Raw genomic sequence first — 15,612 nt, 5'->3', positions numbered from 1 at the left:
GCCCATACCCATGCTGCACGTATGCCCCCACACGCACATACATACACACGTGCACACACCCACACACATACACCCATGCACACACATGCCCCCACACACACATGCCCATACCCAAGCTGCACATATGCCCCCCACACACTACCACACATTCACACAATGCACGCACGCACATGCCCATGCCCACACCCATACACATGCACACATGCACACACATACACACACCCCACACACACATGCACACACATTCCCACACACACACATGCCCACACACAGACACTCCCACACACATACATATACACATGCCCATACCCACGCCGCAATATGCCCACACATACACACAATGCACATGCATGCACATGGCCCCATATACACATACATATGTGTGTGAACTTACATACATGCATGCTTACACATACATGTGCACACATATACACACCTCTTTGCAATATATACACTCTCCACACACACAGGCAGGATGTCACATGAATGCACATATACATATTCACAGCCCCAAGTACACAGACACATACATTTGTATCCACGTATCTATTGACACACTTACAGCCTCCAGGACACTCATGGCCACGGACACATATACACACTCATACTCTGAGATGCAGAAAGTTCTCACAAACACACTGGAAAGCACATTGGATTTGTAGTCAAGAGGCCCTGGGTTTAAATTTCAGCTCATCAACTTACTTCCCTCTATATGATCTTGGGTAAATCATTTCCCTCTCTGGGCATATGTAAAATGGGGGGGGGGGGAAGGTTGTACTAAATGACCTCTAAGATCCATTATTCTAGCTCCAAATCTATAATTTGCTGTTGATCGGTTGTGTTCAATTCTTTGTGACCCCTTGGACCATAGCACACCAATACTCTCTATGGGGTTTTCTTGTCAAAGATACCTGAGTGGTTTTTCTTTCTTCCTCCAGTAGATTAAGGCAAACAGAGGTTAAGTGACTTGCCAAGGGTAACACAACTAGTAAGTGTCTGTAGCTGGATTTGAATTCAGGGCCTCCTGACTCCTGGTCCAGCACTCTATCCACTGAGCCATTTAACTGCCCTGTGATAGTATAATTCAAAACACACACACAATATGCACATATATTTTCCTTCCTCATTTTTTCCAAGTCAAGCCCTCAGATTGGGGAGATAATTGATACTGGAGAGAATCAGGACTTCATCTCTGAGACTGCCATGTGTAAGCTTTTAAATGAGGAGGCAGTGGGGATCTGGCAAGAGAGGACCAGTCTCTGTTTGAATGTAAAGCGCTCTCACTGGGCATATTCCAGTGGCGACTGCGTGACTAGTTCTGAGCCGTGGCACCAAAGGGATTCCTCTGTGGCATCCAGACTGGACTGGATGTTCCTATGTTGTGTGATCAGTTGTGATGTTGCCACTTGGCAGTTACCACTTTTGCGTCCTATTCAGTGTTATAGAAAGAGCCCTAGGCTTGAAACCAACAGACCCGGGTTCCCTTCCTCACTTCGCTGATGGATAACTAGCTGCAGGACCTTTAGTAAGTCACTTCCCTTCTCAAATCTTAATTTTCTTATCTGTAAAATGGGGCTAGTGATTCCTGCACAACTAACATAAATCAATAGAGCTTTGGAAAAATGGAGTATAGAAATCTATTAGTATTATGATTAATTATCATACTAAAATTCTCTTGAGAAACCCAACCTCTGTCTCTGGTTGCTAAGTGGGAAAGGAGGGAATATGCAAAGATCAAGACATATAGAAGGCACTATACCTCAAATATTTGGAACAGGGGAATAGCCAAAACAAACAGGTGAATAGAATGGAGGACAGAAAGAAAATTCTATTCATGCCTGGAATCTCATCCTCTAGAACTTCACACCCAGCATGTACATCCTAGAGCAGGGATGGGGATCCTGTGGCCCTCTAAGTCCTCAAGTGTGACCCTTTGACTGATGGGCCACACTTGAGGACCTAGAGGGCCACATGTGGCCTTGAGGCCGCAGGTCTCCCCCCCACCCCCATCCTAGGGGATGACGGGACCCAAAGTATTGCCGAAAACAAGGGGAGAGGACAAGAAAAGCGGAGATTATAGGAGGGAGTGGGAAAGAAGAAAAAGTGGTACCTCTTGGCCAGTGACCAGCAAAATGCTTCCCTCCTTCCCGTGTTGGATCTGTCTGTAGATATGGTCGAAGACAAGCAACTCGCTCCAGCAATTTTGCAGAAGTTTCATCTGGTCAGCCACCTGTCACAGAGGCACAGAGATGACCAGTTAGCTGAGCAGACCACAAGCTATGAGCCCCAGCTCTGCATCCAGGGAACCTGCAAGGGAGGCCTTCAGGTGAGGTATGATTTGGGGTGATAGTTGTAATGTAGTAGAGGGAAGACCAGAGCAGTAGTCAAAAGATCTGGGTCTGAGTCCCCCTCTCAACCTCCAGGCTTCCAGACCCTCGGGCACACATTGGGAGCCTCCCAGACCCAGTGACTCCTCCTTATCCCCAGTCCTTGGACAGCCTTTATAACACAGAATGTTTGTTAGAGCTGGAAGGGACTTCATAGCATGAAATGTTAGGGTTAAGGACAGCTTTGAGATGATAGAATATTAGTGTTAGAAGATCTCAGAATAATAGAAAATCAGAACATAGAACATTAGAAATGAAAGGGACCTCAGAACATAAGAACATGTGCCATAAGATATTAGTGTTGAAAGGTAACTTGGGAGATGATCTGGTTCAAATCCTTCATATTTCAAATGAAGAAACAAAAGCTCAGACAGAGGAAGGGACCAGCCCAAGGTCATATAATGAATTAACCCAGGTTTTCTGATTCCTAATAAAATGTACTGTTCATGAATGGCCACCTCACAGGGGCCAAGTCCCTTATGTCTAACAGAACTGACTGTCAGACCACCTACCTGCCTGTCATGGGGAGGAGCTGAACCTAGACAGAGGTCAGTGCTAAGTGTGTGCTTTCTCACTCCCTCAATCTCCTCCTCTTCCTTCCCCATCTTCCCTCTCCCTTCTCTTCCACTGCCCAGCTGTAACAATTGAACAGGGCACCATAGAGAGTGTAAAGCAGGGGACCATCAGCCAGTAGAAGGTTCGTGGTTAAGGAGGTGATGCTATGGGGTCTGACCTGGAGAACTCAGAGCCAGAGCTCTAGAGATAGGGAGGGAACGTCCACCCCCAGGGCTGTTAGTGCTGGAACAGAATGAGATGGGAGATAAAGAAGATCTCCCGAAGCCAGGATAGGGGAAGGGGTCACCGTGACCCAGGAAGCCCCAGAACAGCTACCATATACAAACTGCCGGGGAGATCAGCCCATACTCCTCCCAACCTTAGCTCTGCCCCACCCCACCCCTTCTTAGCTTAGGACCAAGAGACTGGGGATGGGACACAGGTGACCTGGGGTCTATTCCCAGCTCTGCCATGAATCCTAGAAACTGTTTCTTCTCTCTGGACCTCAATTTCCTTATAAAATGAGAATGATGATCCTTGTCTCCCACACAAGGCAGCTCTGAGGATAGAACAAAACTATAGTCGGGAGAGGTACTGCTACATAAATAATAGTAGCTTTCTCCATAACAACCCTATGAGGGCAGCAGTAGGGGGATGATCATCCCCATGATAAAGGCGAAGACACTGAGGTCCAGAAAGAGTCAGCAGCTCCCCCAGGGCCACAGAGATGGGCTTGAACCCAGGTATCCTGTCCTTCACAGTAAAGAACAGGGTCGCCTTATCCCAATCCATTATAATCAGTGACTAACCTATTCCTACAAATTCCTCGAAGAGCAATGGAACCTGTTTCAGGTTCTCCTTCCAGCTTCGAGTTTGACTCATCTCTATGCTTAGTTAAGATATGGACAAATGCAGCCTTCAGCCGATCAGCACAGCATGAAATGGAAAAGGTCACTAGCCTGGGAGTCAAAAGACGAGCTCTAGTCAGGGATGTGCTGGGAAATGTTTAACAAACGATTGGGGTGGGGGGAAGGGTATGCAGGATACATTAGAGTTTAATCTATTACAGTATTCACATTTTCTCCACCACTTTAAGTCTACACAATCAACTAAACCATAAATCAAGCCCTGATTTGTCAGCATTTGCTGACTTCTGAGGTGTAAATGCTCACACTGAAAATTTAACAATCAGCTCAACATGACTGACCTGTCTCCAACGCATCCCTGCCTCTATCCCTATCTCCGTCATTCATTTACAGAGACCTTGGGTGAGTCATTTCCCTTCATTGGGGCTCAGTTTCCTCATCCTATAAATGTGGAGGGAAGTGAACAGATGATCTCTAATGCCCCCACACTTTCTCATTCTATGTTCTGAGGCTCCTTCCAGCTCTGACATTCTATGTTCTAAGGTTCCTGTGTGCTCAAGCATTATATGATTCTATGAGTCTGTTAGAAGGCAGGTGGCTGGGACCCTCATTTAACCAAAGACAATTGGTTTAACCTTCATGAAGCTCAAGTTAAAGGTTATTCTCTTGTCCCTGTGTACATGCCCTACCTCCCCTCCGAAATGTATATATAAAAATGGAAATTTATAGCCCCTAGGACAAAGTTGGCCACCACTCCCCTGGGCCAGCCCCACTCCCTACAGCCTACAAGTCCTCCTCTCTGGACCAGGGGAGGCTGCAAATCTTCCCCTACACCTTGACACATCTCATCCCGTCTCGTTCCAGAAGGGTATTTATGGATGTCATGCTGACCTCGCTCCCATCGCCCCCACCCCTGGCCTGCCGAGGCCCTCTCCCAGCAGACCAGCCCCCCGGAGCCCCCTGCACCCTCCAAGCTCTGATTAGTCTCCTTGCCGAAGGCCAGCTTGGGTCTGTAATTCTCGGGTGGTTGACATGCTCCCGGCTGGCCCTACAGAGTGGCAGGCAGGGGGCTCATTTGTCAGAGACAGACTGACAGAATTACTGCCCCTTAAATGAAACCATATATCTGGGGAGTTAAATCTGTTGCCAATCGTGGCTCCGGGGGGCTTCAAAGGCCAGACGTGGAGTGTGAACTGATGTCAAAAGGGACTATTAGCCATAACCCTCCCCCCATGCCCTCCCCTGCTCCCTTTCCGACCCCCTCCCCTTCTTCTCCAGCCTTCAGGATAACACAGGATTTGCCCAAGACCTGAGCAGAAAGGAGATTGGCTGGAACTCTCCTGGGCAGTAGGCACAACAGAAGTGGACAGGCTATCTGAATATAAGAAGTTAGCATGAATTTGCTCCCAAGAACCTTAACAGAAGAAGCATTCACCTGTCACTCAGGAGAGCTTCAGTCCAACTCTGAGATTTTATATTCTAAGTCCCAAGGTTCCTTCTGGCTCTAATAATCTATGTCCTATGTCTCGTCTACTCCTAACATTCTATGGTTCTGACATCCTATCTTCTAAAGTTCTGCCAGACCTAACAGCCTAGGAGTTAAAGTCTTTGCTCTTCCTGGGGGTTGCCTGTGCAACAGATGTGCTCAAGGGAGTAGATTATCCACCGCCCTCCTGAAAGAGAGTGAAGGGTGGGATCTGGAATGTTCTGCCATGTAAAGGAATGGGGCAGAACCTTCCAGCTGCCTCTGATTTCATAGGCTGCTTACCCCTACAAAGTCCCTGGCAGGCCAGTAGGAAAGACTGTGCATGTAGGCCAAGCTGGGGAGAGCATTCTGTAGGTCAGGATAGTACTTATCTGCATAGCTGTTTTAAGAATATTGTACAGCGCTATGAATGGTGTGCAATGGTGTAGGACACTATGAATGTTTTAAGAATATTGTAATATACTGCGAATGGTGTTTCTTGGGCTCAATGCTGACCCCAGCAGAGAAGACAGGAAGCAGGAAGGCCCAGCCAGTAGAAGAGGAAAAAACACTCACCAAAGTGGGCAGAAAGCCTTGCTTCTCCTGGATGGAAAACACTCATGGGAACGGCACCTTATTATCACCCAGAATCCAGAGCTATACAAACCCCAGGATTTGCCTGCTACTACTGCCCTATAGATGCCTCCAGCTGAGGCCTGGACATGTGAAAAAGGTCAGGGTCCTCCACAGAAGAAATGATTTGCCTTCCAAGGTATCCTGTTGACTCTCTTTCCCCCAACTATAATATTTCTGGGTTTATTTGACCCCACCTCACGGCTTCCCCAAACTCCATGCCAATCTCCATTTGGATATGCAGTATGGCTTATGTTAATAAACACAGTTCATGCCTAGGCCTCCAAGGCAGTATCACCTAGCTTCCACTCCAACAGCCACAGAGAGACCAGGACAAAGAATACCCTCAGACTCCCCTTTTACCACCAACCTTCTTACTCCCAGGATGGACCATGGTCTCTGGAGCTGATAGCCCTCACCCCAGATATCTAAGATAGAAAGTAATGCTCCTCCCATGGTCTTCACCCCCACCCAAAAACAGATGCCCAAGCCAGTCCAGTTTTGAGAAAATATAGGGCCTTTGGAAAAAGAAGACCCTCTTTTTCCCAGGAGAGACATCAAACTGTACCCTGCATGCCCAAAAGAAGCTGTAGCTCTGTAGCCATCAGCACAGACAAGAGCCAGTCAAGGCTTCTCTAGTCCCAGAGACCAGTTTGGACCCCACTGTTTACAGTCCAGGTCCAGGAACAATAACATCCCAGCTGGAATGGGAAGCAAACATTGATAGGACTGAGACAAACAGTCACTGCCCACAGAGACACCCCGCCTTCTCGACTGCCTAAAATCAGCAGAGTCTGAATCTCTGAGAGCTAGAAGGGTACAGAGGTCTATCTTATTTCCCCACCTCAGCGATAGAATGTCGGACCTGAGAATGTTAGGCCAAACATGTAGAAAGAGAAAATGCAGCACGTCAAAACATAGAGAGGGGAAGACTCCAGAAGGTGCCCTCTTGAAGTTATTTATCCTGTCAATCTCCCTGGTCTCTCAAGTTGTAGGCATGGGAGTTCCCACTAGCTCCCTAAGAACCACTGTTCCCTCTTTCTTACTGGGACGTTCTTTATTGTGTCTCTACTGTTCCTGTTGCCTTTCTTCTTATCTCAGCCTAGGGACAGGGGATGGAAGGCAATCAGCCCAGGAACTGGACGACCAATACAAGGCAGAGGCCAGGCTGTCTTTGACAGAAATGTTATCAGTGGGAAGATCCCACCTACCCTATTCCCCTCATTCCCATTCCTTTAACACATCAAAGACTCATTTCTATAGGAATTCATAGGGTCATAGATATAGAGCAGGAAGGGACAGTAAAGGCCATCCAATCTCACCCTTCATTTTAGAGATGAGAATGCTACAGTCCAGAGCGATTTGCCCAACCTGTCACTCCCACCACGTCAAAGGTGGAATTTGAACCTAGGTTCTCCGACTCCAGAGCCAGTGATTTTTCCACTGTACCACAATGACTCATCCTACCAATGCACCAGCCCTTCTAGGACTAGGTAATTTTTTCCTGAGAATTGCTGAGGCCAGAAAATCCATCCACATTGCAGCCAACTCAGCCATGAGTTATCCGTCCCATACTTAGTGAGACTGGTCCTGGGACACAGATGCACAGTCCATCAACAAGCCTGTCCCAGATCTTTTCAAGTTGGTAGGATTAGTCAGAGCTCACCCTAACACAGCCTTCAAGAACCCAGAGTCAGAGAAACTTCGGGAGATTTGTACAAACTGTATGCAGAGTGAAGGGAACAGAAGCAGTGCAACAATGTATGCAATAACACATATATAATAATAAAACATATACACATATGTAAATATATGTGTCTACATGCATAAATCAATACAAATGTGTGTACATGCATACAATAAATATATGTATATGCATGTATATGTTAAACATAACCAATGTACACACATGCTTATATATGTATATATTTTAGATATGGTCAATGTAGGAATTTTTGCTTGACTATGCATATTTGTTACAAGGGTGTTTCTTTTTCTTTTTTTTTCTTTTTGCTTTTTTGGAGGGCAATTGGGGTTAAGTGACTTGCCCAAGGTCACATGGCTAGTTTTTGTGTTAAGTGTCTGAGGCCGGATTTGAACTCAGGTCCTCCTGACTCCAGGTCCGGTGCTCTACTCACTGTGCCACCTAGCTGCTTCATTTCTTTCTTTTTCAATTGGTGTGGAGAGGTAGGAAAGAGAAAATATATTTTTGCATGAAAAAAAATTGAATTTTTATAAAAAGAACTCAGGATTACTCCCACATAGCCATGAGGTATCAGAGGCAAAGGTTGGTAAAAATGCCCTCACTAATTCCCTCCAAATCCTTGCCATGATACCACACCCCAATGATTTACCTCCCATATGAGTAACTCCCAAAGATCAGTACATATGGAGAGGATTCAGCCTGGAAACCCAAATATCAGCCATACTCAATGATCCAGAAGTAAATTTCCCACTTTGTACAGCATAGGCAGCCAAGATTTGAAATCCTTATCTTTTCCTGGTTGTTCTCCAGCTGAGGGCAGGGCCAGGCAGGCAGGCAGGAGAATAGCCAATATTACAGCCCCTTGCATAAGCACAGAGGACCAAAAGGATCTGGGATCCCATTCTGGCCTTTGCAGTGTTCAGAGAAACCGTGTAAAGGAGAAACCTCTGAATTGAAGCCACCTCTTCCATTAGAGAATCAAAGTTGGCAGAGATACAAGAGACCATATATTTGGGCAGCATTTTAGAAGTCATCTCCTCCACCCCCCTCATTTTACAGAAGAGGAAACTGAGGCTCAAAGAGGAGTGACTCGTCCAACATGACATAATGAATAAATAGCAGAACCAGACTGCGGTCCAGATCTCCTTACTCTCCATCCATTGCTCTTATATCATATACCACAGTATATGTCACAAAGATAAGGAGAAAACAAGAGAGACAGAATGGTCATTGTTCTGGAGGACGTCGGAGGCTCTTTTTCTTGCATTTCTATGATTCAAGTAAATCAGAGAGGGAAGGAGAAACAAAAATAAAGGAGAGAGGGAAGTGTGTGTGTGTGGGGGGGGAGACAGAGACACGGAGACGGGAGGGGGGAGAGAAAGAGAGAGAGAGAACTAGAAACAGAGTGGCATAGTGGAGAGAGCAGTAGATTTGAATTTTTGGCCCCCAAAATAGTGAATAATTACTGCTAATTAGTCTTATTGTACAAGGCACTTAATCTGTATGGGTCTGAGTTTCCACCTCTGAAAATGAGGTTCCTAGCAATAGAACTGGAAGGGACCTAGGTCCCTTCTAACTTAACCAAAGAGAGGGAGACAAGAGAAAGGAGAGAAGAGAGTGGGGCAGTCAAAGTCCTGGAGGGAACTGGAGAGAAGAAATCAAAGAGGAAGAGAAGGAAAGAAGAAACAGGAATGGAAACAGAGATGTTGCTGGTTCTGTTCTCTGTCATGACATAGGAGCATAGACCTGGAAGGTCTATAGAGATAGAGATACTCAGGTCCACACTTGTTATTTTACAGCTAGAGGATGCTGTACAGAGGCCCAGAGGAGAGAAGTAATTTACCCTGGGATCACCCAGCTAAAAAGCTAGCCCAGGCCCCCCACTCCTAATTCATGCTCTTCCCATGCTACATCACACTATAAGGGGTAGACTTGTAGCTCTCACTAGAACCACCACACTTCTGACCCCAAAAGATAGCCAAAAGGGAGAAAGGATTTGAGGAGAAAGAGAGGAAGAAAGAGAAGGACTGAGAGAGGGAGAGAGAAAGGGAGGGAGGGAGAGACAGGTGGGAGGAAAGGGGAGAGAGAAAGAGGAGAGAAGAAGGGGAGAGAAAAGAGAGAATGAGGGATTGGAAAAGAGAGAAGAAAAAAGAGGGGGGAGGGGAAGGGGAAAAGGAAAGAGGGGAAGAAGGAAAGGGATAAGGGGACCAATGACCTTGGCCACTCACCTCCAGCTCCTTGAAGACCACACAGCTTCGAGCCCATTCAACAATTGAGAAGAGTGTCTGGTCTGCCATCTTGCACATGAGGCCAAAAGGTGTAGGCCGGTCAGGCCGACCCTTGGCAGGCTCTTGTAGGCAGGCCAGGATTCTGGCCTTGAGCTGGCCTTCATCAGGCTCTAACTGCAGCAGTTTGAGGATGAGCTCTGGGACCCCTGGCAGGCCAGGGCCACTGGGGTAGGGCTCTGGGTAGCCATAGGGTGGGGCTGGCTCATGGGGACTAGCATAGGGCTCTGGATACTCTGACTTGATGGCACGGCCAGGGAAGGCAGGGTAGAGGTAGCCAGCCAGTGGGCCATGAGTGGGCACTGCCATAGGTAGACCTGGTGGACCATAAGGGCCCCGCTCATAGTCTCCAGGCGGCCCTGCAGGTGGGGCAGGTGCCAAGCCCTTGGCCCCTGGGTGGAGGGCTGGTGCCAAGGGGTAGTCAGTTTGTGGAGGAGGTCCCATGGGTGGACCCGTCTCAAGCTTGAATCCATTGGCTCGGATCAGGGCCTTCTTCTGCTGTTTTAAGGCACGATCTCGCTTATACATGGGACCAAACTTGTTTCTCCCACCTCGCATTCGGTCTGCCCGAACAGCTATGGAAAAGGCAAGAAGGATCCTGTCAAGAAGTCCACTTAGAGTGATCAGAGAGAAGTCACCTGGGCCTCCCTGGCTCCTCTCCCCAGTCTCTATCCCCCACACCCACTCTTGCTCTTAGAGACTAATAACCGAAAGCATAACACTCCAGATCTGCAACTAACAGGCCTTTTCTTCTCTGTGGGCTTCAGTTTTCTCATCTACAAAATAACAGCAATGAAATAGATACTCTGTAAGGGTACTTTTGACCCTAGAGTTCTATGTTTGAAGCTTTGTGTTTGTTTTAAGATTCTTTGTTTAAACATCCCAGATTCTGATCATGTCATTCCTCTACTGATTGGATTTCAACAATCTTTAGAAGAAAATACATACTTATTAGCTTGGCATTCAAGGCCCGCAACAATCTGGTTCCAATCCATCTTCCTGTTCTAATTTCACATTATTCCCTTCATGAACTGTGCATTCCAGCCAAACTGTACCACTAGCTAGCTATTCTTTGAACCTCACACTCTCTCTCTCACTGCTATGCTTTCACAAAATCATATTCCCTATCATACCTAAAAACTCTCTCCTCAGATCTGTTTATCAGAATCTTTATTTTCATTCAATGCTCAGATTAGTTCCTACTTCCTCCATTAAGGTTTCCCTGGTCCTTGCTCAAACACCACCCCCACACCCTTTTTCCCTCTTCAAATGAGTTTTTTGGTTATGTTTATTTATGTATAGGTTACATTCTTCCAACTGCAAGCTTCTTGACAGAAAGGACTTAGTTTTTTCCTTTTTTTTGTATCCTCAGCCTAATACAGTGCCTTATATACAGTAGGCAATTAATGTTTGTTGAATGGAATGGAATTACAATCCCTTACAACTCTATCATTCCATATTCTGAAGTCCATTTAAGCTCTCACATTCTCTCGTCTTTGTTTTAATGGTTTATGTTCTAGGGTTCCCGCTAACTCTGACATTTATGTTCCAAGGTCCTTTCTGAAAGTGCTGATATTCTCTGACTATAATTAAATGAAATGGAGAGTGCCTTACCAACCATACTCTCACAGTTATATCATGTATCCTCAATAAAAAAACTGACCCAAACTCACGAACCAAACAAGTTTCTGAATCTTATCTCAGATGACTGGCAACCCACTGTAGTTGGTATTCTAAGGAATATGGTTCTGCCTAGGTTTGGGAACCACTTCATTCTCTGTACTTTCCGGAAAAAATGTTTCCCTGGCTTCACATTGTCCAATTAAACTCTGATCTACTCTCTTAGATTTAAGCAAATGTGTGTGGGGAAATATCAGGAAATGAGGCTCTTACTCCTGCTCTGTACTACTCCAGAAAGGGGCTTGGGCTGTTGGGTATCTTTTTTTTTTTTAGGGGGAAGGGAACAACATGCCCCATTGCCCAATGGGTGGAAAATCCTGCCTGTATCAAGCGTAGGGCTCAGTGTTTTGGGCTCCCCTGATGCTACTGTTTTCTTTTCCCCATCTATACTTTGTATCACCCTGAGCATGGTATAGTACTCAGCACACGGTAGGGGCTTAATATTATGTTGCATCATACACATGTCTCTTCTTGTTAGAAGGTTGTCAGAGCCCTGATAACAGGGAAATGGTTTTACTCATGTTTGTATTTCCTACTATGAAGAGCACAGGGCCTGGCACACAGTAGGAGTGTAAGTAAGCATTTGTTTGAATAAATGCATAAATGGATCTCTATTTTATTCAAACCTGAGTGAGGCAGCCTCACTGTCCAGCCCTTCCGGAAGCTCCTTCCCCCCGGGAAGGCCTCTCTAGTCCCCAGCCAGATGTTCCTCCCACGGCCCAAGAATGTGTCACTTGGCTGGGAACAGGTGCTTCTCTGCAGCACAGAATTCCCTCCTCCCTCCCTTCTTCTCTACTCTGTGCCCCTCCCCCAACATCTCCCATCACATACTGAGAGCCTCATGGAGAACAGGGAGAGCCCTCCCTTGGCCCAGGAAGAGTAAAGGAAGGGAGGGAGGCATGGAGGGAAAGAGAGAAGGAGGAAGATGAATAGAAGCCTCAATCAGTCACTGTTCTAGGTCAAAGCTAGTGCTGGGCTCTTCTTCCTTTTTCTAGAATCTCCCCTGTTATTCTCTCCTCCATTTCTGAGACTCACAGAGACAGTATTGCCTAACCCCCTGTCCCCCACTTTTCAGCCTGTGTTGAGGAATATATGTACTTATGCTGACATTATGGTGCCATGGAAAACATCCTAGTTAGGAAGTCAGCAGGCATGGGACCTCGTCCTGCCCTGTCTGTTAAATCACTTTGTGATCTTGAATAGCTTACATCACCTTTCTAAGATGAAAAGATATTAGATCTTAGAAGTCAGAAGGTATAGAGATCATCTAACCCAACCCCTTTAATTTTATAGATGAAGAAACAAGGTTCCGGGGAAATTAAATCATTTGGCCAAAGTCACACAAGTAATGTCAGGTGAGATCTGAACTTACATCCTTTTACTACAATGTTAATGTTCTTTCTACTGTACCCCACTGCCTCCAACTAGATGACTTATTAGGCTCCTTCCCGTTCTAAAGTTCTTTGTTCTAACAATTAATGTTTTCAGGTCTTCTCTAGACCTAACAATGAACGTTCTATATTCTAAGGTTAAAAGTTAGTTAAAAGTTAAGTTAAAAGTTAGTACCAAAAGGTACTAACATTTCATGTTCTATTCTTTGAGTTTTGAGTTCTGAACTCCTGTCTTCTCCCTCCACCCATGGAGAAAAGGGAATCTGGAGGAGCTTGAAAATGGATTAGTGCCATTTCTTACATCCCCTTTGTAAAGAGCACCACAGTAATAACCAGCAGTCAGCATTGCAGCTTGGCTGTCTGCAGAAACCGTTCTGGATCACTTCAGTGCTTAGCTCAGATGCCCTCTCCTCCCTGGAGTGTTCCCTGAGCCCTTCCCTTCCCTCTCCTCCCCTATCATACCAAAAGTATTTTTTTCTTTCTTCTGAGCAGGGTTTATAGTATTTTGTTTGTACCTCTCTTAATCACCTTATCAAGTTCTTTTGTGTACTTCTGCTATTTGCATACATTTCATCTCCCCTTCTACAAACTCCTTGAAGAAAGAGATTATAATTTATTCATCTTTGCACCACCTCCCCAATGATGAGTCATGCACACAGTAGGTGCTTAATAAAGTTGTGTTTGGATAGTTGATGGATTCTAATTTATTCAAACTATTTTGTTCTCAAAGTGAGACCCTTAAGGACAGCTAGGTGGTGCAGTGAATAGAAAACCAGCCCTGGAGTCAAAAAATCTGAGTTCAAATCTGACCTCAGACACTTGACACACTTATTAACTGTGTGACCTTGGGCAAGTCACTTAACCCCAATTGCCTTGACTTTCCCCCTCCAAAAAAAAATCAAAGTGAGACCCTCCAATTCCATGCCACATAAATTTCTTTGAGCCAGTAACATGACCACAAACCTACAATATCAATATCTGGGAGAAGAGTCTGAACATATCATAAGGTTTGGATATCCCAGCCCTGTTCCAATACAACTGATTTGGATCCCAAAGGGATCCAATGCTTGCTCACTCTTCCATACTCAGAGGCAGAGTGCCATAGTGAGAGAAGTGATAGATTTGAATTCTATAGACCTGTGTTCTACTCCCAGCTCTGACACTTTACCAACTGTGTGAACAAATGAACAAATCATTTTCCCTTACTAAATTTATTTCCTCATCAGTAAAATGGGGATAATAATTGCTGTCCCTGACTCATGCTAAAGATATAGCTTTGAAAAGCTTAAAACACTATATAAATTTGAATTGTCCAATGCACCCCTGTTTTCCTTTCAGACTCAGGTAAAAGTCCTTAAGGGAGGAGGCTAAAATATCAATGTCCCCTGAGATTCATAGAAAATCAACAAAAAGGACTTGAGAACACAGAATACAACAGTTGGAGAGAAGAGATTTTCAATGTGGAATCATGAAATGGCTCCATCCAAACCAACCTCTTTCATTTGTTGTAGGAGGAAATGTCAAATTCCAAGGAAGTTCACACTAAGTTAGCAGAAGTAGAGCCTAGACTTACGGTTCATTTTCCTGGACTCTTATCACTACACTAACTGTCTTGGTAAGTTAATGGAATCCAGATTCAGAAAAATCACCTATGATCTCCAGAGGTCAGGATTAGTACTGATCACCACCCCTAGAATAATGTAGACCCCAATCAAAAGTTCTCCCTGTATCACTGAGGCCTCCCTCCGCCAGGGTCCCTGAAACTTATGTGGCCCTCCCCCTCACTGGGCCAAGTTGGGCACCCTCCTCCCAGCTCTCTTCACCAACTTTCCTAGCCCTTCTGTCTCTTTACAATAAAACTCAATTCTTGCCCCCATTCTTCACCCTGCTGAGTGGTGCACCAGCTGGTGCTGAAAGAGGAAGTAGGGAAAGAGAAGAGTCTGTGGATAAGAAACGGGCATGGAGCTAGGGCCGGGGCTGGGATCTGGGTGTCACCCACCTTCCAGCCGCATCCCCACAGTCAGGCACTTCTGGAAGCGGCAGTAGGGGCATCGTTTACGCTGTGTCTTGTCAATCTTGCAGTTCTGGCTCTCGGTGCACGTGTAGTGTTTGTTATTCTGTACGGTGCGCTTAAAGAACCCCTGTGTCCCGGGGAGATACGGAGGGAGTTAGCACCCGAGACTCCGGGAGGGGAGGCCAGATGAGAGAGGAGGGGGAGAAAGCACCTGCATAGGGTAGAGGCAGCTGGGAGAGAATGATGGAAGAAGCTGTGGGAGGAGGAGAGAATAAGAGGGGAAGAGGAGAGAGAGATTACAGGAAGAGGCCTGGGGAAAGGATTCTGAGAGATGAAAGAGGACATGGAGGAAGAGGGAGAAGACTGGGAGAAAAGTGGGAGAGGAAAAAAAGGAAAGAATTCAGGGAGCAGAAATGTAGGAGAGAGCTGGAGGACTGAGAAACTGACGAGGGAAGAGAAGAAAGGGCTGGGGAAGGATGGAAGGATAAAAGAAGGCGGAAAAGGATGTGGGAAAAGGGGAGAGAAACCAAGAAAGGATCCCGAGAAAGGAAAAGTTGAGGAGAGTGAGAAGATACATGGAGGAGAGAGAGAGAGAGAGAGAGAGAGAGAGAGAGAGAGAGAGAGAGAGAGA

At 45.9% G+C, this 15,612-nt stretch overlaps 1 protein-coding gene across 1 annotated transcript in view; it reads right to left on the bottom strand.

Moving 5' to 3' along the window:
- NR5A1 (nuclear receptor subfamily 5 group A member 1) overlaps positions 1–15,612 on the bottom strand; it is a 37,719-nt gene that overhangs the window by 20,130 nt on the left and 1,977 nt on the right. Inside the window, exons 2-4 of the mRNA XM_069082836.1 lie at positions 14,967–15,108; positions 9,840–10,471; positions 2,111–2,230 (exon numbers count right to left, since the gene is read on the bottom strand). Coding sequence (XP_068938937.1) covers positions 2,111–2,230; positions 9,840–10,471; positions 14,967–15,108 — 894 coding nt within the window. The remainder of the gene's footprint in view (positions 1–2,110; positions 2,231–9,839; positions 10,472–14,966; positions 15,109–15,612) is intronic.

This window comes from Petaurus breviceps, unplaced genomic scaffold, assembly GCF_028583685.1.
Source record: "Petaurus breviceps papuanus isolate PSGF00001 unplaced genomic scaffold, PetGlider_PUasm1.0 171, whole genome shotgun sequence".
In the NCBI taxonomy this organism is placed as follows: domain Eukaryota; kingdom Metazoa; phylum Chordata; class Mammalia; order Diprotodontia; family Petauridae; genus Petaurus; species Petaurus breviceps.
This window is presented reverse-complemented; position numbering and strand designations above follow the sequence as displayed.